Source organism: Amblyomma americanum, chromosome 7 (assembly GCF_052857255.1).
Source record: "Amblyomma americanum isolate KBUSLIRL-KWMA chromosome 7, ASM5285725v1, whole genome shotgun sequence".
Classification (NCBI taxonomy): domain Eukaryota; kingdom Metazoa; phylum Arthropoda; class Arachnida; order Ixodida; family Ixodidae; genus Amblyomma; species Amblyomma americanum.
The window spans coordinates 42965380-42992604 of record NC_135503.1 but is presented as its reverse complement, the minus strand read 5'-3'; the positions used below and the strand labels follow the sequence as shown (position 1 = coordinate 42992604).

At 48.5% G+C, this 27225-nt stretch overlaps 1 protein-coding gene across 1 annotated transcript in view; it reads right to left on the bottom strand.

Annotated features, from left to right (window-relative positions):
- Positions 1-14060: 14060 nt before the first annotated feature.
- Positions 14061-27225, bottom strand: part of Tmhs (Tetraspan membrane protein in hair cell stereocilia) — a 168332-nt gene continuing 155167 nt past the window's right edge. Inside the window, exons 2-3 of the mRNA XM_077631959.1 lie at positions 25742-25987; positions 14061-17820 (exon numbers count right to left, since the gene is read on the bottom strand). Of these exons, the coding sequence (XP_077488085.1) occupies positions 17591-17820; positions 25742-25987 (476 nt within the window). The 3' untranslated portion in view covers positions 14061-17590. The remainder of the gene's footprint in view (positions 17821-25741; positions 25988-27225) is intronic.

Sequence of the window (27225 nt, the reverse complement as noted above, 5' to 3'; positions counted from 1 at the left end):
CGCAGTATCTGTCTCACATCTCGGCTGACACCTGAACCTCGGCTACTGATCCGGAGTTCCCGGGTTCGAACCTGACCGCGGCGGCTGCGTTTTTATGGAGGCAAAACGCTAAGGCGCCCGTGTGCTGTGCGATGTCAGTGCACGTTAAAGACCCCCAGGTGGTCGAAATTATTCCGGAGCCCTCCACTACGGCACCTCTCACTTCCTTTCTTCTTTCACTCCCTCCTTTATCCCTTCCCTTACGGCGCGGTTCAGGTGTCCAACGATATATGAGACAGATACTGCGCCATTTCCTTTCCCCAAAAACCAATTATTATTATTATTATCTCCGGCTTGAGCCAGTAGGCAGGCCCGTGCACTTTCCTTTTTCTTTCTTCCTATCAGCAACAGCTTATCAGGTTTATTCCTTTACTGCGTGTCGCTCGAGCAGAAAATGCGGAGTGCCCTGAGACTGACTCGTGCCCTGAGACTGACTCTGCCATTTGTGTAGTTACGGCATGCTGTTTGCGAGTCAGTTAGTATTGTTAAGGACCTATTGGTTCAGTAGCCCTCCGCCACCGCTAGAGCTTCGGCTGCCTCTTCGGCCTCGACTACCGTGCAGTCCTTGATCGATGCGCTGGTTATTTCTTCTAGGTCCGAGTTGATCACCGTTGCCACGGCCATTTTTACGCTTGTCCCTTGGTTCTGGTATATACGGCAGCGTCCGTGTATACCGTATTGTCTCTGGTTGCCAGTGTTTGTTGTACGTATTTAGCTCTAGTTTCTCTGCGTGCTTTATGCAGATTTGGGTCCATATTATTGGGTATCGGTGCCACCTTCAGTGTACTGCGGTACTCGTCTGGTATCGTTCCAATTCTTTGTACCTCCTGGAATTCGTCTTCGTAGCCGCATCTCTTTAGGAGCTCTCTGCCCGTTGGGGTTTGCCTCAGCCTTTGTAGCTGGGCTTCTCTCAGCTCTTCAAAGGTGTTGTGCAGCCCTAAGGCGAGCAGTTTTTCTGTCGATGCTGTTTGGGGTAGGTGGAGCGCTATTTTATACGCTTTCCTTAGGATCGTGTCCGCTTGCTGCAGCTCACTTTTGATGCAATTATAGTAGGGGAGGCTATACACTATTCTGCTAACCACTAGACTTCTGACCAGCTTTAGTGTATCTCCCTCCCGCATGCCATGCCTTTAGTTCGAGGCTCTGGTGATCATGCGGGCCACTTGGGTCGTTGCAGTTTTCAACAGGTTTAAGGTGTGGGAACTGCGTTGGTTGGACTGTACCCACATTCCTAATATCCTGATGAGTGTTTTCTCTGGTATGGGTTGTCCCTCGAGGTAAACGTTGACCCTCAGCTCAGCGCTAGTGGGGACTGTACGATTCTGCTTGCCTTTGCAGACTCTTAACAGTTCGGACTTTTCCGTTGAGCAGGCGAGGCCTCTTGCCCTGACGTAGTTTTCTACGCAGGTGGCCGCTTTCAGCAGTTTTTCTTCCTTTTCACTGAGCGAGCCTTCGTTCACCCACACAGTGATATCGTCGGCGTACATGGCGTGCTGTACGCCGTCAATCTCTTTCAGCTGTTTGGCTAGCCCGATCATGACGAAATTAAAGAGGATGGGGGGATTACCGATCCTTGCGGAGTTCCTTTGTTTGGTGTGTGGAACTTTTCGGATCGGATTTCTCTCAGGCCTATGATTGCGGTGCGGTTCGAAAGGAAGGTTTTAACGTAGCCGTGGATCCTTCTTCCACAGTTCAAGTCGTCCATTCCTGTGAGGATGGCTTCGTGGCTGACGTTGTCAAAGGCTCCCTTTATGTCTAATGCCATTATGGTGTGTTCCCCGTTGTGGGGGATATTGCTAAGCACTTCGTCCTTGGTTTGGAGAAGCACGTCTTGCGTTGATAGTTTGGTCCTGAAGCCGAACATGTCGTTGGGATACAGTTCATTTTCTTCCATGTAGTTTTGCAGTCTCAGTGTCACCACTCTCTCGTATTGTTTGCCTAGGCACGAGGTGAGTGAAATCGGCCTGAGATTTTCGACTTGCAATTTCTTGCCCGGCTTCGGAATCATGACTACCTCCGCATGTTTCCATTCCTCCGGGACGGTTTCCTCGTTCCAGTGTTTATTGAGGTAGTCGATTACTTCAGCAACTAGCTCGTCACTGAGATTGCGGATGAGCGCGTTGTTGATTTTGTCTGCGCCCGTTGCCGTATTCCGGGTTGTATTCCTGATCGCTGCGTAGACTTCTCGGGTGATGGGTCCATCCAGGCCCGCGTTTTCCTTCCCAGTCTGGCGTCTCCGTCTGGCAAGGCGTTCCTCTCTCTGTTCGGGCGTCTCCGCTGCTCTCTTCGCCTTCTGACGCTCATTTTCTGTTTGTTGAGTAGCCAACTGCCAGGCGACAACCTCAGGATCGGAAAAGTTATTGTTCTCTTGTCCATACCGCCGTTTAGCAGCGGCTGGACTCTCCTTCTGTGCATCCATATCAAGCGTTGCGATACAGCCGCCGATTACATTTCCACCTTTTATACGCAGTGCTGCGCATGCGACGACGCGCGGTTCGGATGATAGAGCGGCGTGCGGCGAGGCGGTGGTGACGAACGCGGCGCAGCTGTGGGGTCTCTCTGGTTACGATAGTATCGGCCTATGCGCACAACTGCTCATCCGCGTGACGTCATATTCACCTTCGACGGTGGAGCGGGCGGTGGTGGTGGTGAAAAACATTTATAAGCAATAAATTTTTTACAGAAAGGTGATTGGGGTAGGACCCTATTGGCCCTTTCCCCTCACAGTACTAGGTGGAGCCCCTATTCCGGGGCCCCATTGGCAAGCAACGCCGCCCGCGTCCGTTGAACCAAGGCCTTTTGGCTCTTCAGGTCTTGACAGCCGAGCAGGGCCGCCTCCCAGTCCTCTCTGGTGGGGTTGGGGTTGGGGGGGATAGATGGGTTAGATTGACACGCCCAAACCATGTGGAAGGTGTCAGACACCTCCCCACAGAACTGGCACGTGCCATCAAAGGATGTATTGAAGTGTTTAAGCACCGCCGGGCACAGTACAGTGTTAGTGAGAATTTTGATGAGGAGGCGCTCGTCAGCGCGATCCAGACCCTTACAAGGGGCCGGGTAGCGCCGGTGCTCCTCCTTGTAGTAATCGGTGATTTGTTTGAATGTAATGGCCAGATTGTCTGATTGGGAGTACCCTTCCAAGGACAGGGAGATAGCCCGGGGAGAGAGTGCGCGGGCGGCCTGATCGGCCTGTTCGTTTCCCTGGAGGCCCTGGTGACCGGGGGCCCAAATCAGGTTGCGTGGAGTTGGATCTTCAGATCGACAGCGATATTCCAGTATGCGCCAGGCAAGCGGGGGAGCCCAGCCCAACTCGTAGTTCCGACAGGCCCCTCGCGAGTCGGTGATGATGTGTTTTGACTTGGGATTCGTGAGAGCCAGAGCAATGGCAATCTCCTCCGCGTGTGTTGCGCTGTAGGCTTTGAAAGTGAGCCCGTTAACTGTGTTTGTGTTGTGTACGACTGCGGCCGTGTACCACCCCCCGTGGTGTGGGCCGGCAACGTCTACGTAATACACATGTTCTTGGTTACCATAGTATCGCGCCAACGCTTCCGCGCGCGCCTGGCGACGACCGCTATGGTCTTCACTGGACATGTTGCGGGGAAGGGGTCGGACCCGGAGGGCGCGTCTCCAGGGTTCTGGCACTCTCTCCCTTTCCTCAATGTGGTAGTCGTGTTTGATGTGTAGCCGGTCCAAGAGGCGGCGACCGGACGTGGTCTGTGCAAGACGCGTGTATTGGTTGCATAAGTGGGCCTCTCGAAGCTCCCGAAATGTGTTCACCACGCCCAAGGCCAGAAGCCTCTGGTTGGACGTGGCGATCGGAAGATCGAGAGCCCGCTTGATGACTTTCCGCAGGATGACCTCCAGTTGGTCATCATCATGTTTGCGCAGGTGCAAGTAGGGAGTTGAGTAGAGGATTCTACTCGTTACGAAAGCATGGGCAAGCCGCAGTGCATCCTTGCTTCGTAATCCGCCCCGCTTGTTTGAGACCCGGCGGACCATTCGGCCCACCTGGTCTCCCACCGTGCGAAGTTTGGCTATGGTGGTGTCGACTCTGCGTTGGTGGTGTATGAAGAGGCCAAGGACGCGGATCTCCTTGGCCTCCCGGATCGGTCCCGAGGGGAGACTGAGGCGAAGCGGAGTTGTGTCCCGGGGGGAGGGACGTAAGTGCACAAATTCTGATTTAGCTGGGGCGCACTGGAGTCCGCAGTAGGCCGCGTAGTCGTCGACTAGGGTCGCTGCTGCTTGCAGGCAGGACTCCATGTGGCCCAGGTTGCCTTGCGTGGCCCAGATTGTAATGTCATCCGCATAAAGAGCGTGATGTATCCCGGGCCGAGAAGACAATTTGGAGGGAAGGCGAAGCATTGCCAAATTGAAGAGCAGGGGAGACAGGACCGCGCCTTGAGGTGTTCCCCTCGAGCCGATGGTGTATGGCCCGTGTTCCGCATCTTGTATGCTTATATAGGCTTGACGGTCTGTAAGAAATTGACTTATGTAATGGAATGTTTTGTGGCCACAGTTGGTGTTACTGAGGTGGTCCAGGATTACTGCATGTTTGACGTTGTCGAATGCGCCTTTAAGATCCAAGGCCAGGACCACCTTGTCGTTTTGGGGACATTCGACAGGATCTAAGATGTCGTGGTGGAGCTGCAGAAGTATATCCTGTGCTGACTTGTGAGGACGAAAACCGAACATGGTGTCCGCGAAAATGTGCTGTGTTTCGAGATAATCGGAGAGTCTGTCGCGCACCATCGTCTCCATCAGCTTGCCGACACAAGACGTCAGAGAGATGGGGCGAAGGTTCTCCACATCGATAGGTTTGCCGGCCTTCGGAATGAAGGTCACGAGAGCCGATTTCCAATCGAGAGGGAGAGGAGTCTCTCCGTCCCAAATGCTATTGATGTATTTGAGGAGCGCGGTGTAGGCTGCGTCGGGAAGGTTGGCCAAAAGCTTGACCGTAACCTTGTCGCGCCCAGGTGCAGTGCCCCGCTTCATCTTGCTTAAGGCCGCCCGGAGGTCGTGGAGCTGGAACGGCTTGTCCAGCTCCGCGTTCTCTTCGCCTGCATACGAGTACGCCGCCTGCCGGGGGTCCTTAGTGGTACAAAGGTATCGATCCCTGAGCGTGTGCGCTAGCTGTGTTGTCGTTCCTGTAAAGTTGTGCAATGCCCTATGTAAGTGGCGTTGGGTTTCCGTGCGTGTTTGTATTGGATCGATGAGAGCGCGGAATAGGCGCCACGTGTTGCGGCCAGACATCTGGCGCGCAGCCGCGTTGCACCGGTCCACCCAGTTAGTGTCGGCTAGCTGAGTAGCATATTCCGCTGCTTGTTGTGTGAGTTCGAGGATGCGTTTCTTTAGGCGTCTGTTATGTTTCTGTTTCTTCCATCGTTTGGTGAGGCTGCGGCGGGCCTCCCAAAGGTGGAGCAAGTGGTTGTCCACGTCCGTTTGTGTTTCTGTGAGCTGTATCTGCTTCTCGTGTTGCGTGAGTGTAGACGTGAGCGATTTGGACCATGCGTCGTATCCCGACTGGAGGGGATCTACGATAGGTAGAGATGTGCGGAAAGTCGTCCAGTCCGGTACACGAGCTTGTGTTAGTGGGCGTTTCAGGGGACGCATGTAAATGGTGGTGTTGATTATACAGTGATCACTACCCAGAGTGTCCTCTGTATTCAGCCAGTCGGCATGGCGTATGTTGCGTGTAAATGTGCGCTCGGCGACGACGACAGCAGCGACGAAGCGCGCGGAGCACCCATTGCTCTTCTCCGGTTGCCATGGTAACGACGGATGCGCAAAACTGGCCTCTCCCATGTACCGGAAAGCGCGCGGCGCAGCCACTGCTCCTGTCCGGTGGCCATGGTAACGGCGCATGCGCACAACTTTCTTTCCTCTCCCATGTACCGCAAAATGCTCGACTGGTAGCCTAGTGTAGCTCCCGCTACAACATTATCCTTTGTGCTTGCGTCGACGTAGGCTAGAAGCCCGCCCATCTAACTAGGAGAGAGGGCAAGCTCTGTGTGCTGCACTGAGTGCACTGAGCGGTGAGGATTGCTCATGCGAGTCAGTGGTCAGTTGTCTGTGACTGGTGTCGCCGTCAAGGAGGTGCATCCGGAGATGGTGCTGGTAATAACGGATATGCCGGATCAAAGTAATGTACCAATGCAGCTGCAGTAGGGGTAGCTTAAATATTCACACGACGCCGCTGCTCCACGTGTTCTTCGATAGTGTTCAGTTGAGCTTCCGCTTGTAGCGTAGCAATGGGTGTGAACCGAGGAAGGCCAGTGATAACTCGCATGACATCTTTATTTACTGCTTCCAGACGGTTTTCAGTCTAAGGCGCTGGAGCTTAGCTTGTTAGACTAGTGAAGACTGTAGAACCGAGGACACAAGTGCTGGGGCCATATTTACGCTCGCGCCCCCAGCTTTCTGTGCAATGTGGCAAAACAGATGCAGCGTATTAGCGGCCTTATGCCGTACAGAGCGAACTCACGGCGCAGCAGACCCAGAACAGGCAAGTTCGACTCCCATAGCACCCGCATCGACAAGGCAGCAGCGAGGACCTGACCGTCCAATTAGAGCTGCATATGTATATAGGCGTCTGTGCTAGCTTGCGTCGACACCATCGGTTCGCGATAGACATATAGTTATTCTTTTTAACTGGCATAGCAAAAGCGATTAAAGTGCACCACTCGTGCGTCTTGTCCAGCGCATCCTGAAGGCCTTGGCGGATCCGTATGTACTAATGAAACTGTCTCATCGTATGCATACAGCAAAGTATATCCAGGATGGCAGCCAGTTGCCACGCCAAAGAAGGAGCGCCATGTGGAACAGTATTGACGTCATCACGGAGCCTTCAGGTACACCCCTTTTCACGCCTAAGATTCCAACGCGTTCCCTGCCGATGCGTATAGCAAAGAAACGATCGTTCAGGAAGGAACGCACAGAGGTGACTATTCGAGGTGGGAGATGAAACCGTTCCAGGATGCTGAGGATCGCTTTGTGGAAGACATAGTCATAGGCCTTGTGGACATCCATCTCTAGCAGCTTGCGGGCTTTGCGAGAATCTACCTATTGGCGGCACCATACGTGAGAGGTGTTCCAGTCGGTCCACTATACCCAAGTGGGGCTGAAAGACAATCTGCGCAGGGTGGCATCAATGGTGCCGCTCCAGTCACTAGGAAAGTCGCGCCGCTAGCACCCGTTCTAGGAGTTTACTAAGTGTAGAGGTGAGCGCTACAGGCCGAACTGCATATTTACGCAGTTTCGTTCCGGCCTTCGGGATAGGCACCACATCAGCATTTATCTGCCAGCTATAGCTATATGTCATTCGTCTTTCAATCTCCCAATGTGGGAATGCGCCATTACTCGTCTGGACGACAGCAAGAACAGCTTAATGCGGGAGCCTATGCGATTCCATTGCAAAGTTCTGCATAGCATTCCTGTGGTTGTGCTCATGCATAGTAACACCAAAAGACAGCCGTAGATAAATGTTGAAGTCATGGTCATGTTGTCGATAGTCTTTCCGGTACAGAGCTCTGAGCAGCGCTCCTGTTGCTTTGGGGCCCACTAATGAAAGTATATAATAATAATTGGTTTTGGGCGAAAGGAAATGGCGCAGTATCTGTCTCATATATCGTTGGACACCTGAACCGTGCCTTAAAGGAAGGGATAAAGGAGGGGGTGAAAGAAGAAAGGAAGAAAGAGGTGCCGTAGTGGAGGTCTCCGGGAAATTCCGACCACCTAGGGATCTTTAACGTGCACTGACATCGCACAGCACACGGACGCCTTAGCGTTTTGCCTCCATAAAAATGCAGCCGCCGCGGTCGGGTTCGAACCCGAGAACTCCGGATCAGTAGCCGAGCGCCCTAACCACTGAGCCACCGCGGTGGGTAAAGTAGATGAAGAAGAAGGTATCCCTTTACCAGGGTGCATTACACTGAAGTTCTACCGTCCAGATAATATGGTAACGAACCAGGACTCAAAGGGGAATTCCTTGCCTGAGAGCCCAGGCCGAGGCACTGGGAACCCTGCCTCAACTGCAGGGCTTCACATAAGACGCAATGGCGCAGTAGAATCACCTTCAGCCGCCCCAGATCTCGCACAGGACGAGATGGAGCGAGAGCGGGCCCGGTACAAGAGGCGCGTCATCATCGGGTCTGCGCTGTGGCTCAGTTTCGTCGGCCTTGTGCTGCTTGCGGTTATCGTGAAGGTGCTCACCGCCGAGTTGGACATCGATCCAGTGGCGTTCGAGCGCAAGCTACGGAGAAGAGGACTCGGTAGGATGCAGCACCTGAATGACTCCTTCCTTGTGATTGCAACAGTCGGGCCTACGGAGCAGTGACAGAAATGCACTTTAGGTCTCAAGCAAAAGGGAAGAACACAGCCTTGTCTCAAGGCTTAGACTGCATCCTTTATGTTCCATGATGGCCAGACATACGAAATAGCTTGCCATGTTGGTGTTAAGCGATACCTTATGATCAGCGTGAAGTGACCAATAATGTGCGTGAGTCGCTTCGTGCTTTATGCTCACAGAGAGTGCTGCTAATAAACACAAACGCTCGAAAAGCAACCTTGCTTGTGCTGAAATGCAATAAATATCGTTTAGGAAAACGTCGTTGGAATTTCAGTTTGTAATTACATGGTACACCGAGTCGGTTCGCTTGGAACTGCCACACTGCAGCACCTGAACAAGGACTCACATATAAAAGAAAGCTAGTTTTGCAGACTTCAGAGGAAACGAAAGAGCAGGGAAAGCGAAAAGTAGCTGCATGGTACAGTCAACCCCTGCCGTGGTCCTTCCTTATTTTGTTGTTGTTTTGTTATTTTGATTGAGGCCCATAAGGTGAGATAGAAATAGAGAGAGAAAACTTTTATTTAGAATAGAGTAATTCACAGGCGCCGGGTGGTCGGGGCCCCTAGTCCATGGCTCCGCTGGCGGCAGCTGACCTGCTGGGTGATCCAGTCTTGCTGGTCCAGGTTGTCGCTGGTCAGGGCCTCTTCCCACTGCTTGTGTATTTGGCAGGAATACAAGTTGAGCTACACGGTGAGATCTTTAGGCAGCAGCAGTTACAGCATAAATTGAATGCCTGGAGCGAAGAATAATTAGGTTTTCCTTTCCTTAACGTATACAGGGACGACCTTCCGTATTCGTTCGCTAGATAGTTATGTGGACCCTTGCAAATATTGGTGAGTTCTTGAATTTCTTGAAATTAGAGGTAAGGGAAAAGAAGACGAAGATGGTTGGCAAAATCGCGAAATGTCTCGGTTTCACCGAATTTGATGCCTGTTAATCCCTGGCGGACGCATTAATTTAACAGCACTTGCTTTTGATTGAGCCTGTTGTACGGGATAAAGAAAAATAAAAGCAGACGGTCATGAAACCAAATCAACTAGATTGATTCAATGATGAAAAAGAACGTCACTTCCACGTCTTCATTGTGCACATCGCTGCCATTTAAACAACCAGAAACGTCAGACAAACAATACACGTATAGGAAATAAGGTGTACAGAGGAGGCTAAGCAAGGATGTCGAATATTCCATGGAATGAAACGGTGAGCGATTTCTGAAGCAATATTTTGTACAGCCGTGTTCACTATTCGGCGTAGTATTGGTGACTGTACGCAGTGCCGCCAAGGAGCGATGTGGCAGGATCTGTCCGCATAGCCAAGGCTTGGTTTCAGTTCCGCCGTCCGGTGAGTTACGTCACCAAGAGAAGATCTGGTCGCGGTGAAGTCATCGGTCCCTGCAGCGTCTCGGCTCCTGAACCGTTGGACCTGGCTAGCTGGTCCGATGAAGAGCAGCTGGTGACTGTGACGATTCCTTGCTGGCATGGAGGACGGCTAGACTGAAGAGCGCCCAGCTGGCGTCTATAACCGTAGGCGGTTCGCGAGGTCCTGCTGGAGATTCCTGAGAAACTGCCTGATGCTCGCGCCGTCCGACTGTTCCTCCTGCCTTGAGGGCCAAGAAGCCCGGTACGGTGATAGCGTGAGGATGTCCATTCTTCTTCGCGCTAACCCTTCGCGCATACTGTTGCATGCGGAAGGCCGGCTGTTACTTCAGGCTCGAAGGTTTTAGATGCGCTTAGCCATTTTTATCGATTAGATAGAGGCAACGACAAAATGTAGGGTTGAAAACAAAGAAAAACATTGCCCTTGTACTTTCACGTACCCGTCCACAAGCTTTCATTGTATTACGCGCAGCCACCTTTAGGCAATAAGGTATTTGTCTGGGGCAGTCGGTGCATGGTTCAAACTGAAGGCACATCGCACGAAGGATGGGACTGAGAAAGAGACAAACCCAGCGCTGACTTACGACACGAAGGGACGCGAGTCCTGTCCTTCGTGCGTTGTGCCTTCAGTTTGAACCTTTGGGCACTTTTTCAAAAACCTAGCGGTCAACGCAGAACGATCGAAGAAAGGAGTTTAGCAAGAAACAAACAATTGGCGCTCAAATGAGACATTCGTCCCGTCTCCAGTGAAGTATAATAGTCACGTATAACACACTCCCCCGCTCTCAGATATCGACGGAAACCGGCAGGCTGACGAACCAAGAAAAGTGGGAAATTATAAACACAGGTTAAGACACCCTAGGAGTGGCGTGTGTGAGAACCTGTAAAATATACATACAAGCTACACTGCGGCTATAGCCATCCACAGGGACAGTGATAAAATCTCAACCAGGAGGAGTGTCAAACAGAGAAGCACGATTTCTCCACTACAACTCACCGCAGGTTTTGTGGGAGGTATTCAAATAACTGGATTGGGAAGAGCTGGGGATAGAAGTTAATGGAGAATATCTCAGTAATCGCCGATTTCCTGATGACATGGTCCTGCTAAGTAGCGCAGGAGACGAACTGCAGACCATGATTGGGGCTTAAACGCGAAAAGCAGGACGGTTGGCGTAAAAATTGTTCTGAAGAAAACTAGACTGATGTTCAACAATCGGGAAGAGAACAGCAGCTTATGAAAGGCGGCGAGTTGTTCCAAATGTCAAGGGAGTGCACGTGTCTAGGGCTACTAATCACTGCAGTGACGAGAATGAAATAACCGAGAGAACAATAATAAGGTGCAATGCATTTAGATGGTAGTATGAGGGCATGAAGAGAAGCTTACCAGTGACCCTCAAGAGTAAAGTATACAATAGTTGTATACTGCCAGTACTCACCTATGGGGCAGAAATTTCGAGACTAAAGAAAAGGCTTGAAGTTGAGTCGTGGTCAGCGTAGCGTGAATGAAAAGGAAAAAGATCAGTGTAACGTTAAGAGATATGAAGAGAATGGAGTCCGTCAAGGAAGAAACGCGAATTCATGATATCCTAGCTGAAATCAAGAATAAATTAGAATGGGCATGTACTGCAAAGAGCAGATGACCGATGTCTCTTGGCGTAGCGGAGTTAATTCTAAGTGTATGCAAATGTAACCGGGAGAGGCAGAGAATCAGGCGGGCGAACGTGATTATAGGCAGTTTGCGGGGATAAGATTATCGCAGCTGGCACAGGGCAGGGTTCATTGGACGTCAGTGAAAGAGGCCTTTGTACTAGTATAACGGTGATGATGATGACACCCTGATACTATACTGACCAGACAAGGGCACATAAATGAGGGGAAGTTGAATTTTGGTTCGGGCTGGTTGATTGGTCAGGTTCCAAGGCGAGGGAAGGCAGCGCGAAAAGACAAGAACGCAAGCAAAGAAGCAGATTAGACGCGCTGAAACTACCGACAAATTTACTGCGAGCAAAGCGCAGCGTTTATACGTCGGTCGTGACCAATGTGACAAAAGGAATGAAACGTAAGCAATAAGGAACAATCGTGAAAAAAAAATGGCCCTAGCAAAACGTCGTGCTTCCAATAGACCTAAAACACGTTCATTTACGAGCACACCAAGATGTAAAAACCCAGCTCGACCAAAAGGACCCAGAGCCAAAGATCAGATAACAGGAAGCACAGTGAGGAATTAACAACGCTGGAGAGCAATGTATTCGCACACCTTCGATTTTACTGACTGACGAGGAATTCGTTTTTTTTTTTTCTTCGAACGGCATTAATTTGACCTGCTTTTGCTGTGCTGTCCTAACACTACGTTTGTGTTAATTTTGGTTTTATTTTTAGTTCAAACTGCCGCTTGTTGTTTGTACCAGCGGCTATTTTTTTGACTGCTTTCGCTCTGATCCGTTATCCTTTGTTGAAAATGTTTTTGTATTTTGTTGCCGTTCATGCTGTTAACTTTTGCCTTTGACTGTTTTTATTTCTTTTTTTCTGACATTACTTTGGCGGTTGCGTTTAGCGTTGCTCGTTAATCATTGTTTTGCTTGTTTTCATCTGATCAGTGGCTCTGGGTTCTTTTGGCTGCGCTGGGTTTTTAAGTTTTGGTGTGCTTGTATAGGTGAACGTGTTTTAGGCCTACTAGAAGGATGCCGCTTTGCTTTGGCCATATTTATCTCGATTATCCCTTATCGTTTGCGTTTCATTCCTTTTGTCACGTGGGTCACGGCTGCCGGATAAATTCTGCGCTCGCAATAAATTTGTTGGTAGATTCAGCGTAGCGCCTGTGTTTCTTCCTGTCTCTTCGAGCTGCCTCCCATTGCCTTGAAATGAGGAGCTCATCATGATATACATGCGAAGGATCCAACAGTCATCGAAACCAAATAAATTATAGAGGTATGTCTTTTTATTATGTTCTTGTTGATAAGAGTTGGAAATTAGTTTTGTGCGCATTTGAAGTGGACGTTAATTTAGTTTATGGGGGTTTAACGTCCCAAAGCGACTCAGGCTATGAGGGACGACGTAGTGAATGGCTCCGGAAATTTCGACCACCTGGCGTTCTTTAACGCGCACTGACATCACACGCTACACGGGCCTGTAGAATTTCGCCTCCATCGAAATTCGACCGCCGCGGCCGGGTAATTTTGCAGAAAGAGTAAAATACAACGCCGTGACGCCGATGGGATCCGAACCCACAACCTCCGCATGTTGCGTGCAGTGCTCTTCCAACTGCAAGATAGTCTTTAAATGGGCCGGCAACGGTTAGAGGGTGATTTTGATGACACGACCACTAGTGCACTAATGTGCAGTTGTGGAAATGAGCACAAACCACCTACAGCAGTGGGCGATTAGTGCATATTTATAATGTAGAAGAGTTATTTATATGCCACGCACGCCGCTACTTCGCAGTATATGTCCGGGGATTCTTGGAGCAGTTCTTCTATGCAATAAATATACATCGATAGAATATATTCGATCTTTCTCAGTCCTTGCTAACAGCGTAAAACCAATCCTGCCACCATCACCACCATAACCACTGCGCCCTCGCTACGTATCTTTTATTTCGTTGGCGGCGTAATTTTATAGCGACAGCTGTTAAGGTAATTTTTTTTTTTTTTGCGGCGCCGTCGGAGTAACAACGTGCCGCAGTGATTGGTCAGCATATGGTGGTGTCGCGCATGACATCAGTGCAACGTGCCGCACTGATTGGATCGCATGCTGTGACGTCACTCTGTGCGCCATGGAAACACCACGCTGAGTAGTACGAACGCAGTAAAATCACGTGCACTCTGCCAAAGAAGGCGATGCCGAAAAAAACCATATTGTATTCACCGCCGCAAATAGCTGTCGCTGAATCTTGTCTTGCACAGTGGTAACCGTCCCGTGAGTTTTTTTCATTCCAGATTGTTTCCATGCTTCTCAACATCTTTGCCTTTATCCGAACATGTTTCTCAAGATTTCCGCCTTTGATTCCTTCCGTAGGTGAACTGGAGACTTAGAATAAACGTCAGATCAAGAGCAGGTCAATTATGCACCAATGTAATGTTACCTACCGTTTCTTTTTCTCCTTTTGGTAGTTTTCGTGTCTGCTAGCCGAGCAGAGGCAGCTTTTGAAGCTCCATGGTCGTCGACTAATGAAAACATGAGATCGTCATTTTCAACGCCTTATCCCCTGAAAACGAGATAAAATCTTGATTACTGTAGAGGAATCTCACCTTTGTAGTTAACTTGTGCTTCCATTATGCAAATAACAAAAAAGCCTAAACGCCTCAAGTTGTACATCGCTTTATTATTCCGAAGGTCACAGGGCAGAAGTGTACATTAGTATAGATAAAAAGCACAACCGAACGGACACGTCTTTATTAATAAACACTTTTTTTGTTCTCGAGGATGTAACCTAGGTCACCGACAACGAACTTGGTCGCACTTTGTTCCGTTTTCATGAGTGCTCGTGTGCGCGTGAGTGTTTTCTGAGTACAACTGTTTATGGTCTTCACTGTTCCCAGCGACCCATGCACTGTGCGGTAGGCCATTCTTTCTTCCGCGAAATAGTACTGGAAACTGGTCGTGAGGTCCATTTGTAACGCTGCACTTTGGCCACTCAGGTTCGCACGATAACACCAGCGCACCACTTAGCGACACAAAGAACGTTGTCGCTTCTCAAACCATAGGCCAAGCAACATAATGCAGCCGTTACAGAACACCACACTGAACAAAAAATGCATAGTACGTTGTCAAACTGAGTCTAAGAGTCTCAAACTTCGCAAAAGTCGTTCTTGGCTTTCTGCTATTTCCGTGGCCATACAGTGAATATTCAAGTGGGTAATGTGATGTACTATTTTACAGTGGGAAGGTATGCAACAAGAGGCACACATACTTGAACAAGAAAGCTGTCGAAGCTCGAGCTAGTTAGAAGCTCAACACAAAAAACATTCAACTACAACACACGTATAAAAAAATGTGTAAAACAAATTATTTGAAGACGAGCAGTATTCTCTTTTCACACAAAAGAGTTACATCAAAGGTTATGCAGTCCAGATTTTAAAGGCAATGTACAGGAATTTTTGTTTCTGGAAAAGTTACATTTTCATGCATAAAGTCTCAGTCATGTTTGTAAAGCGGAAGTGTATGTACATCTTACTCACATCCGCAATAAATAAGCATGTAAGAATGCACTCACAACTGCAATCTAAGGTTGTCGCTGCGAAAAGCTAATAACTGATGCTTTATATTTTGTTAAAAACTTTTAACTGTATGCTGCTGAACAAGGGCGGTAAATTTCTCGCGATTTACTTCTGCTTACGGAGCGCTGAAATTTGTCGCCCGGTTCTACCACCTTCCATTACCGTGCGTGAAATGCATGCGCCATATTTCGACCAGAGAAAAGCGCTTTCAATATGTGAACGCGTCTTTTGTTTGGTTTTATTTGAATATTTCAAAAATCTGACCAGCATTTGTCTGTTTATAGCGACATCTGACAGAATCACATGAAAATTACAAGACTGCGCAGAGCTAGATGTTGTCATCGACTGGATAACTCATTCTAGTAAGCTGGATTCCTTAAATACTCCAGGAATATATGCACGAGCATACTCACACGCACGCACACGAAAGTGAACAAACAAACGAACATATATACTAGCAAACATTTAACATGCCTCTATTACATATTCAACAGCTCTCTCAGGCTTGGTGTCGACCTCTGGCCAAAAGCACGCCACATCATTATCTTTGTTCTTTGAAGTCTTTGTAAAGACAGTTTTATGTCAAGCACATTTTGACACTGGTGATATGCTGCTGTAGCCAACAATAACATAAGAAGCTTCATAAATGCAGCCGTTTAGATTCACACATTTTGAAGAGAAGCTCAAATGTGACAACACTGGAGTTTCACAAGTCCAGAAACAGTTGCACCCAAGGAGAGCATCGCTGAACAGCACTAAGTATGAGTGATTTCAACAATCTTTTAGCAGAAGACAAGCTGCTTGCGCTACGCAAACTACCACGAAATCTCGTCAAGAAAGTTTTTTTTTCGCATTTGCATCATTTAGGAGCTGCTGAGATAATGTACTCAAAAGTTGTAGCTTTCAGGCTGCGGACTCACGCAGAAATGGAGCTTGCTCACCTTTGAAGGTTTCTGCATAGCTTGCGGTTCATCCAATAGATGGTGACGGCTCGCTCATCTTTTTCTAGTTTAGCTTGCCATCTATAACGATGCTTTAACGCGGGAGCTACATTATAGTAAACAAAACAACACGACGTTCGTCTATTATCGCCTCAGTTTAGCGCTTGGAGTTTGCCCGCTGTTTGCATAAGAGGGTCTGGGGACCTGTTATGAATCAATGGTAATTCCGTCTTAGGTTCACATATTGAGCCACTAAGCTACATAGTTCCATTGCACTTATATAGCCCTATAACGCTCTGTGGAAATCAACACAGTTAAATGAGACGAACACGTGATAAGTAATTCTTGTTCGGTTCAATTCTCGGTGTGCCTTGTTCCTGCTATATTTAGACAAAAAAAATGCTGAAATAGGTGCTTAAAATTTTCAGATTTCATCGTCACACGTAAACTGGTACTATGAAACGCCTTGTCATTTCGACGATACGAAGCTATGGAACACATATTCAGTTTATTTTCTGCGGAACTATTATCAAACACTAAGTGTTTATTGTATTTCCATTTAGACGCAACAAAATATACATAGATATCAAACATCGCACGTTTGGTTATCAGCGGATAATAAACCTTTAACGCCCAAAGGGACTTCAGCCTCAAGCTGCTTGTGCTTTTTGCACGCCATAACAGACAAAAACGTCCATAATGTAACGTTAGTTTTTTTTTCTCTCTCTCTAGCTTAACCGTGTTTCCAAACAATCCGCTGAGCGCATTTCATTCACAGCAGTTACTACAGCAATAAGGACATTGACAGCGGCTTCCTTCGCCACGGACCAATCCAACCGGAAATGGATTGCGGACGAGCGCCATTCGTTCTTGTAGTGCCCTCTCCGCCGCTTACAAGTATTACAACACTGAACGGCCAACAGAGCGCAGACCGTAGCCGGGCGCGCAAACGGGCGATCAGTCCAGGGTAGTTCTCGCTCCGAGACCTTATCCCTCAGTTCAAGGTCAGGGTACCCGACAGCACGCCGCAGACAGACGCTGCCTGCAGTCTCTTCAAAACACGACGACCACCACGCACAAAATACACAGAAAGGCCATGGAACACTCGGACACGGTGACAGCAGGCACCCAGAATGCTGAGTCAGCGACACATTGCGCTTGAAAAATGCACAGAGCTGCCAAGCTTTGTGTGAAGAGCTCACAAGGCCAACAGCAAAGAACAACGCAGCGTCTTCTTCGCCAGTTTTGATTTTCCCACGTGCAGGCCCTAGCCGTTGTCGTCACCCTGCTGCCAGGACTAGGCTGTGTTTCGCTGAGTCCAGATAAGCCCCGTAGAAAATGTCTTTCGTCGCTTTTTTTTAGATTACTTTTTATACGGGCCCTGTGGTGATAGTACACGGACAAGAAAATCCGGCCGTAGACGAGCTGGCGATGAAAGTGTAAAGCACAGAGCTTCAAGCGGTCGCAGCGTATCTCGTCTTCACCAAAAGAGCAGCACGGTCGGTGCAGAGGCTGCCTTGTGCAGATAGGCCCGGAAGTAGAGCGTTTCTTCAACGTCGGCGAGTTCTTTTTTCGAAGCGTCGTAGACGTCCGCACGTGTCACTGAGGTCGTTCCGTAGATGATGGTGCACCGTGAGGCAGCGGCAGCGGCGCTAAAGGTGCCGAGACCGTGGCTCACAGCTGGAAGTTGTGCATGGACGTGGAGTATTCCGACCGGTAGTTGGGGGCCTGGCCGCTCTTGGAGCGCGTCGTCCGATGAGAGTACTCTGAGAACCTGTCCGCGTCGTGCTGCGTTGCCGCCAGACCTCCACCGGGCTGTGGCATCAGCATCACGGGCTGCAGGTTCATGGACTTGCGCGATGCTGTCGACTGGTTGTCCGCCATGAACGCGCTGTTCACCTCCCCTGCGCCGAGAGGTACAGACAAGAAGAAACGAAATGAGACGGCTGGGCACGAGACCAAGGTAAGTGGCAAAAGAATCAAGGAAAAATCGTTCGGTCATCTTGTCACGAGTTGGATGAAAACTTCTCTGGTCATGTCTGGCCAGGGTGCTCATGCAGGTCCTACTGAGATTTGTCTCGTCAGATACGGTCGAAAGTCTCATGTGGGTACCATATGCACTGCAGTGACTTGTCTGGTTACCTCAAGGGCCCCATATGGGTCCCATGTTCATTGCTTTAACTCGTCTGGTTACGCCTCGTCAAGGGACCCATATGAGTCCGATGTTCACTACCGTTACTTACCTGATTGAATCTGGACCAGGTACCCTTATGGGTCCCACGTTCAATACTGTGACTTAGGCTCTAGTCAACTGGTCCATAGGCATACCGTGTCCTCTACTGTTACTTAGATACTGACGAAGATGCTGAAGTTGTGCGCACGTTCTGGCATAGTGCAGGATCTGGTGGTGCTCGGCAAAGTGTGAGGTGACCGCAGCTATAGCACAGAACAGTGTTAATTGGAGGTACATGGGAGAGGCTTTTGTCCTGCAGTGGACGGTAGTCAGGCTGATGATGATGATAAGATATGGATTTTCATTCTTCTACTGGCGGTTAAATATGCTCGTTTTTGACAGTGTGTAATATCTTTATTTGCGTACACTATCAAATTCGAGTTGCAATATCGAGTAAACTGTGCGAACTCTTGAACGTTTATATCCGTTCACATAATTGTCAACTGGCCTGGCCCATGTTTGTACGCGAGAAGAGAGATGCCAAAATCGCCGCTTACGTAACTGTTTACGCATTGGCGTCAGATGATCGCGGATTCCAGTAATGATGCATAAAATGTATCTGAGCTCCTTCCGCTCATTCGGTACTTGGTCACACTATGCGTTATCGCCGCAGACTTTGCCTGGGTTCAGCATCGAGTCGTTATCGTTGGCAGATTATCTAAAAACTTTTGAGCCCTGCTTTAATCTTCTAAGCAGCTGCACTTGCAGCACAGTTTCGACACCAAGCTGTCGCGAGCGTCTTCTCTGTGCTAACGCAGAAGCGTTGTGTTATCTGTTGTTGCCTGTCGAATATAGTATCTGCCAAACGAAAGATTTGTCACAGACAATGTTGCTACAACAACTGGGTGCAGAAGAATCATCTTGCCCTATGTAATTAAGCGAACAGTTGTTTAAGTAACTTCGCTTGAAAACATTTCTGCGTGCTTACGTTAATTTGTGCCCGAATAACGCGAAATTCATGCTTCCCCGTCATGCTTCCCCGTAAATGGGTATTGGAGGAAAAACGCTAAGGCGCCCGTGTGCTGTGCGATGTCAGTGCACGTTAAAGATCCCCAGGTGGTCGAAATTATTCCAGCCCTCCACTACGGCACCTCCTTCTTCCTTTCTTCTTCCACTCTCTCCCTTATCCCTTCCCATACGGCGCGGTTCAGGTGTCCAACAATATATGAGACAGATACTGCGCCATTTCCTTTCCCCAAAAACCAATTATTATTATTATTATTATTATTATTAAATGGGTATAAAGCAGCCTGTACAGCACCACTCCTCTACACCATTATCCTATTTTTTATTTCGCTCAGTACCGCAGCGGTGGCCTAGTGGTACTGAACGAAATAAAAAATAGGATAATAGTGTGGAGGACTGGTGCTGTACTGCAGCGGTGGCCTAGTGGGCAATAAAGACAAAAAAAAAAAGCAGCGGTGGCCTATATAGTGGTTGAGCATCCGCCTCGCATGCGGGTGCGGGGTTCGATCCCCAGTGCCGCGGGGTACCCACCGGTGATACAATGGGCGCAAGCGTTCCCCTGCCTGGTGCTCGGCTTATTTAGGGTGAAATGCTTGAGAAATGGGTCTTTGACCCCACCTTGCGCAAACGAAAAATACCTTGTGCCATGGCGCTCTTTGGCCACAGACGCCCTTGCGCCATAAAAATTCACCATCATCATCATCATTTCGTTTCAGTAATCTCGATAATTCTACTGTGAAGGGGACTGGGAATTCACACGAACAGTTCGGGGTTTCGATTAATGGGCGCTTTTTTATTGACTTGGCTTTGACGAGATGAAAACATCAATTAGTAAAAACAGGAAGTTTGCACCGCCGCGGTGGCTCAGTGGTTAGGCGCTCGACTACTGATCCGGAGTTCCCGGGTCCGAACCCGACCGCGGCGGCTGCGTTTTTATGGAGGAAAAACGCTAGGGCGCCCGTGTGCTGTGCGATGTCAGTGCACGTTAAAGATCCCCAGGTGGTCGAAATTATTCCGGAGCCCTCCACTACGGCACCTATTCTTCCTTTCTTCTTTCACTCCCTCCTTTATCCCTTCCCTTACAGCGCGGTTCAGGTGTCCAACGATATATGAGACAGATACTGCGCCATTTCCTTTCCCCAAAAACCAATTATTATTATTATTATTATTATTATTATTATTATTATTATTATTATTATTATTATTATTATTATTATTATTATTATTATTATTATTAAATAAAGCGCGTTCGAATTTACGAGATTTCACTATGTAGTAAATTTATAGCAAGGATATTGGTGGCCCCTGGAGCAGAGTTGACGTCTGGGCAAGACAACAGCGTAAGTAAGGCCGGCTACTATGACCTGCTGCCATGGCAACGCATAACTTCCGCCGACATTCATAAGTCCAAGTATGGCGGCCTCGGAGCTAAGCGCACGGCCATCATGCGACAGGAAGCAAAAATGTCTCTTGTATTCAGAAGCTCAGCGACGGCCCGTTAGTGTCGCACAAAAGACGCGGGGAAAGGAGAGATGTGTACGAGTTGGGTTCGACGGCGTTACAAATAGCACGCGCATTCATTCTCATGCGAACAATGGCGCATTGGGGAATGGCTCCTCCGCCCCTGCCATTAAATCGGGTAGGCCTGCCGGCCCCTTGAACATCTCCTTTCTTTTTTTCAATGAGCCATAAATAGCCGCTTCGGCTGCCCATATACCAGTGCGACGCAGTCACACCGTGGCTACATGGGACACTACGCGGGAGTCACCGTTTTTGTTGGGGCGTGTTAAATGCCCGTATGTTAGCCAAATAGCGACAATTTTCTTTAGTGTCCCTACGTGTGACGGATGATGAAGCATTGCTTCCCCATATATGCCAAAATATGCCATATATGCAATATGTGCCATATATGCCATACATAACATATATGGCTTGGGGTCAGAGCACGCATGCGTGGGCAAACATCTGCGCCCAAACCCGCTGTGCTGGCTCAGTGGCTAATGATGCTACAGTTATGGGCTACTGAGCCGCATTTCGGTGCAGACGCAGTGGGAAAACGCCAGTGTACTAAAATTATGGTCAAATTTAAAGAACCCCAGGCGCACGGTTGAACTGAAACCGGAGCCGTCTACTGCAACGCGCTGCACTGCCCACTGTTTTGCTTTATCGCATAAGAACCCATTAACCATTAGAGACTAACTGTATTATAACTTTGCGCTTAGACGTTACGACCAAGCGTTTGTGAATTACGGTGTGCGCAATTTCCGCGACACTACGAAAAGAGTCTCAGATTAGTCGTTTTACAAGCGCATGAAAAGATAGCAAACTTAACTACTTTTTCCAGCATGCCAAACTACGTCCTGAGGCACGCCACATTGGAGGACTCCAACGCGTGCGCTAAAATCTCTGTACCAAGGCTATTTTGTGTTTTGGCCTCCATGACAGGAATAAGCTGCAGCAGCAGTGGAGCTCAGGATGATTGCACCCAGGAGCTTAACGACGTAGCTACTGGCCAAGAACGGCGCGGGAAAAATGGCCAAGACGGGGAATAGTATTCTGTGTAGGATGAACATACATGCTTACAGCGGGGTTGTGAACAGTCGAAAGCTGAAAAGTGTGTTTGCTCTCTGCTGTCTTTTCTATTTTATGTAATGCACAACCAACTGAACAAAATAGCGAGCGGCATTATCGCCAGGGGTTTCGTTTCGAGAATGGTTATTGCAAGTGCTGCGCATTACTTTACATTAAAAAAAAAAACTATGTACTACAACTACAAAACGTTAGTATTTTTTTTATGAGGGTTTAACGTCCCAAAGCGACTCAGGCTATGAGGGACGCCGTAGTGAAGGTCTCCGGAAATTTCGACCACCTGGGGTTCTTTAACGTGCACTGACAGCGCACAGTACACGGGCCTCTAGAATTTCTATTCTAGAAATGCGACCGCTGCGGCCGGGATCGAACCCGCCTCTTTCGGTCCAGCAGCCGACCGCCATAACCACTCAGCCAGCGCGGCGGCCACAGAAGTTAGTGCCATCATTTCATGATCTATGAATGCCGATTCCAGACGTTCTCACGTTTTAGTCTGTTGTTACATGTGTAGAATAACACACGTTCGAGTGTATCTCTAACGAACATGTATGCCCGCCAATATTATATGCAACATTATCGACCACATATGTCCGCCATTCGTGGCGTAGGCTCGAATGAGGTCGTCCTCGTTGCTACTTTTCCAGAAACAGCCTTTCCGTGTTAACAGCTTAGGCTGTCAACCTCACTATCGCGTTGCATTTGTGAAGATATTCTATTTTTGGAAGCTGCCACTGCGGACTGCACTTTGCACAAGCGGCAAGCGGTCACTTCCCCAATCCTTTCGGCCACTAGTTTCGGGTTGCTGCTTTCCTTTGGCACCGAAACTTAATTACGCCTGGCGTGGACCACCTTGTTCGGCCAAACATCGCGTAGGAGATAACACTATACCCGCTGGACAAAACAAATGGGTAAAATAGATACAATGCTACAGTCTCAGTGCGAACAAATTTAGTGGCTTGCGGCAACAGCGACGACATACCTGACAAGCGCTCGAGTCCGTACTCTGTCTTACTAAAAGAATGCAGTACAGTGAAAACAGAGACCGAATTCAAAACTTCAGAGCACTGGTGACTGCGGACTGTCTTGAACAATGTACTGCTAGCTGTCGTTATCGGCCCGTTCAAGATCCCAGGCCAATGTACGAAAAGTTAATACGCGTTGAAAAGAAAACCGTAGCCGCTTATAGCAGATGACGTTTCAGTAGCTTCAGCCGTGCTGCGCGCATTTTACCGAAGCAGGGGTGTACGGATGAAGCCACGTCTCCCAGCCGTTCTTCTCTGGGTCGCCCGCGAAACGCTTCGTTTCACAGGCGCCTATAGGTGGATCGCCCGAGGGCCTCTTTCGTTGCCTTCTTTTTTTTCTAGCTAACCAGTGAAGCGTTGCCGCCAAATACGTTGGCGACGCAGTGCCCTCAATTTCATCTGGCTTTTACAGCTTCTTCCACGTCTGGTTCGCACAGAGGGACATGTTATTTCGCTGCTGAACAATGTGTCCCCGAACGCACTGTATATCACGTTTGCAGCTCAGGCTCAGTTCTTGGAGGACAACGGTACAGCGGTGTATAGTACCAGTGAACTCTTATATAGTGACAGTAGTCATGGTTCAGTCTTAGAGCGTAAGGGTTTCACTATACGCTGGAAAGAAGAAACCTGGAACAGCGACATTTGACTAGTGAGGCGCGTTGATGCGTAGCGGAACGATGCGTGCCAGTGATGCTGCCGTGAGTGCGATATTACAGTGTTCCACGATACTGACCAGATAGGCATAGAGCAAGGTCGCAGTAACCCTTTACTGTAGTGTGTCTTTCATGCACAGTCACCACTACGACTAATGCAAAGTCGCTGTTTCTGTTCCGAATCTATGTTTGCTGCCGCACCATTTATGAGAACGAAATTATAAGGTTTTGTATGATAGATTAAAATAGATAAAAATATTGAACATTAGGCGCCATTGTGTACTACACAATGATATCAGCCCAGAGTACGAAGTCGCTAAGCTGTGCCGTGGTCGCCTTTTCATTTCGTAGCTGTCAGCAGCCTATTTTTCGCATAAGCATCAGGGGGGCCTGATGCGTCGGATATTAGCACTCCCTGCAAAGGGGTGGGGTTTTCTGGAGAGGTCTGGAATGAAGTAATCATATGACAAGGTTGCAGGCATGATTTTAGGGGAAAGTTTAGTGATCTCTCTTACAAAGTCAAAACACGATTCGTGGTACGTTAGTTCTTCACAGACTTCGTGTAAGCAACACCACCTTGAAGCTTCAGACTAACATTTCTCATTGCTTTATATAAGAACTGGTCACATGCACAGAGCACGTGTTGTAGATGACCAGTTCAAAAGCGTCGGCACAGCGGTCGGCTCTGAACTAATCTAATCGGTTCAGGTTCTTTAAAGTGCACCGATAACACTTCTGTTCGGCTTAGTTGGTGCATGATGATACATATGAACGATGTGCGCAAAACATTCGACGAACCACATAGACGGGAGAAACTCAAGGAACTGGCGCAAAGGAGTTGCGCCAGTCCTTGTATTTCTCCCATCTATGTGGTTCGTCGAATGTTTTGCGCACATAGTTCATATGCATCACTAAAGTGCACCAAAACATCAGCACACTTTCATACGACTTCGCCTTCATCGAAATGCAGCCGTAAAGGTAGGGCATCAAAACTTCGCTTTGTGTTCATCAGCCTAAAACCATGGTGCTAAAGGCGCGCAACTTATAGGCGTGTTATATTGTTAAGACACGTTGTTTCAAAGCACTTCTTACACACTGAAGTTGAGCCTGCAATTTCTGCACTAGCTGGCACAGCATACTATATGTTTCCTGAAGGAATGTGGAGAGGGTGAAAATTGGCGTATACGGCAGCCACTTTGGATCTAGTGTCAGTATACTCAGAGTAACTGCATATGCTCGTAGAGGCTCATATCTGCAGTGGTGTGCGAATAGCAGTTTTTCAAAACCGAATCGAGCACAATAACGTAGCTTTGCTATTGAATCGAATAGAAATGGTGTAGCTTAAAACTGAATTGAATACGAATCGAATATTTCAGTGAATTTTCGCTACCTGTGCCAATGTTGGTGCTAAGCAAATAATCGAAACAGCCAAGCGCTAGCGGCAGCGCTGGGGTAATTATTGAGGTATAAATAAAGCCGATAAGGTACGCAATACTGAGTCAGTATATTAACTCACTTGCCGTCATACCTATGAAAAATTACAATTTGTCATTCACATGATAGCGAATAAACTAGCGCCATTCTAAGTTAATGAAGGAGGCAAGAGGTTTATAACAGTCATGGCCTCTGAGATCGTGCATCGGATCCTCTTCAGACGCCTCCAGACCCGCTCTCTGTCATCCCCTCAGCTTTTATCCCACTATTGCGACACATCCCCTGCATGCTCCCTATGCGGTGACCCCCACGCCACACTCTCCCATATCATTTTCGGCTGCCCTGCTGACCCTCCCCCGCAAGGACAGCACGCCACCTCGAGCTGGGAGGACTGGGAGGTCCTGCTCATGTCTTCAGACCCGACATCGCAGCTTGCTGCGGTGACTCGGGCTGCCGACGTCATGTCCCGTAATGACCTACTTGATGCAGTGCGGGACCGCGCAGTGGCCCAGGGACCCAGCTGGGTCTAAAACTCACTTGCTCAATGAAGTTTTTCTGTCTGTCTGTCGAGGCAGAGCTTGGTAAACCTGTCTGATCCCTGTCACGTCGCCCAGCCTTGGAGGCCATGTATGAGCATTACGAACGTCGCCGCACAAATGGGCAACGTCGCGCAGTTGAACCCTCATTCCTTCTCAGACTGACCACGCCGCGGCAGCATGCTTCGAGGCGTCGTAGTAGACCCCGCTTTAGAAACGCAATTATTCGAAAACTATTCGAGCACTCGAGAGCATATCCGATTCGTTCATCGAATCGAACAGGCGGATATTCGATTCGCTATTCAAAATTTTCGAATGAACAGATAGCAACCTTAAGCATATCAACTCTATGCTTTGCTCGCGTTATAGACAACGTACACTCCGCCACGTACCCTTGTAGACGGATCCGTTGGAGATGTACTGGTCGGGCAGCAGCTTGACGTATCGCGTGCCCAGCACGAAGGCGAGGGCGGCAAGCACGACGCAGTCGGCGACGCCGATGACGGCCAGGATGTAGGCCCAGCGGATGCCGCACTGGCCCGGGTCGTAGTCGCCGGCCTCGGGTCCGCACACGTCGCGCACCACGGACACGTCCCAGCCGGCCGGGAAGGTCAGCACGCCGATCACCATGCACACGGCTGCGTCGTCCAAGCAGAGGGAGGAGATAAGACGAGGGCTGCCCACCACCACGTGTACAATGTTTCTCAATGCGACAGCGTTTAGGTTGTCGTCTCGCAAAAACCACCCGGTTTCATCGTAACGAAATTCCCTGATTGGTCGGGAGGGTCGTGACGTCATTAGAATCGTCAAATTTTAAAATCCGAGGACAAGAATACTCGAGTAAGTTCTACTGGACTATCACGTACATGGAATTATTCCAACCCTGCCCACTCCTCCATCTTAATCCACCCACTTACCTCCATTAATCCGCCGTAATGCACCAACTAATTACCACTAACCCACAATAATCAACAAGTAATTCCACTAATCTAACTTTTTCGCCCACTCATCCATGTTAACCCATTATCTGGGGTGGGCTTATTTCCAAAATTAGGGGGATCCTCTGGAATATTTCGGGGTGGGCCAGCTTCCAAATGCTATCGCTTTTTTTATTTAAGAATGTGGTTAAGAGGGGACTAAGTTTTTTTTTCTTTGCTTTATAATTTTCCTCCGATTCTCTTTTCCCAGTCACTGTTACTGTTTTCATGTTCTCTTATTTCTGTTTTTACTTGTTTGTTTATATTCTTTATTTAAGAATTATTGGTACGCTAAGTAGTTCCTTATTACTAGAATGATAAAAATTCTCACCTACCCCGCTTGTGGCTATGAGCTATTCTCTACAAAAAACCAATGATAACAAACCAAACATGCTCCCTTTTGACATTAACTATTCCATTTCTGTCATGGCTACCGCAACAACAAAAGTGGCAGTGAACAGAAAATATCCGATACATCGAGGTTAGCGTAACGAGCTCCATCTGTCGAGTTTATGCGCAGTTTTGTCCGACTAAAAAGTACTGGCAAAAAAAAAAAAAACATGCACTTTGAAACGTCAAAGGTACAAATATCCCGGAAACCTCGACCACTTGCTCTTCTTTAAAGCCCTTTAACGTGAAGCGAAGTCTCGAAAAAAACAAAACAATAGTTTTGCATTTCGCCTCCTTTTTAACGCGGCCACCATGACCGAGACACAATCAATGCCCTTTAGATCGATGTATCAGATCTCCATTGGCTAAATGAAAGCCGTTAATCAAGACAGAACGATATATTTGCAGGGAGCCGAAAAGGTTATCTCTGTTTAGTCATAGGGTGCCTCCATTCGCTGCATTGATGTCCCCTACTAAGTCATTGGTTAGTGCTCTAGCATGCCATGCTA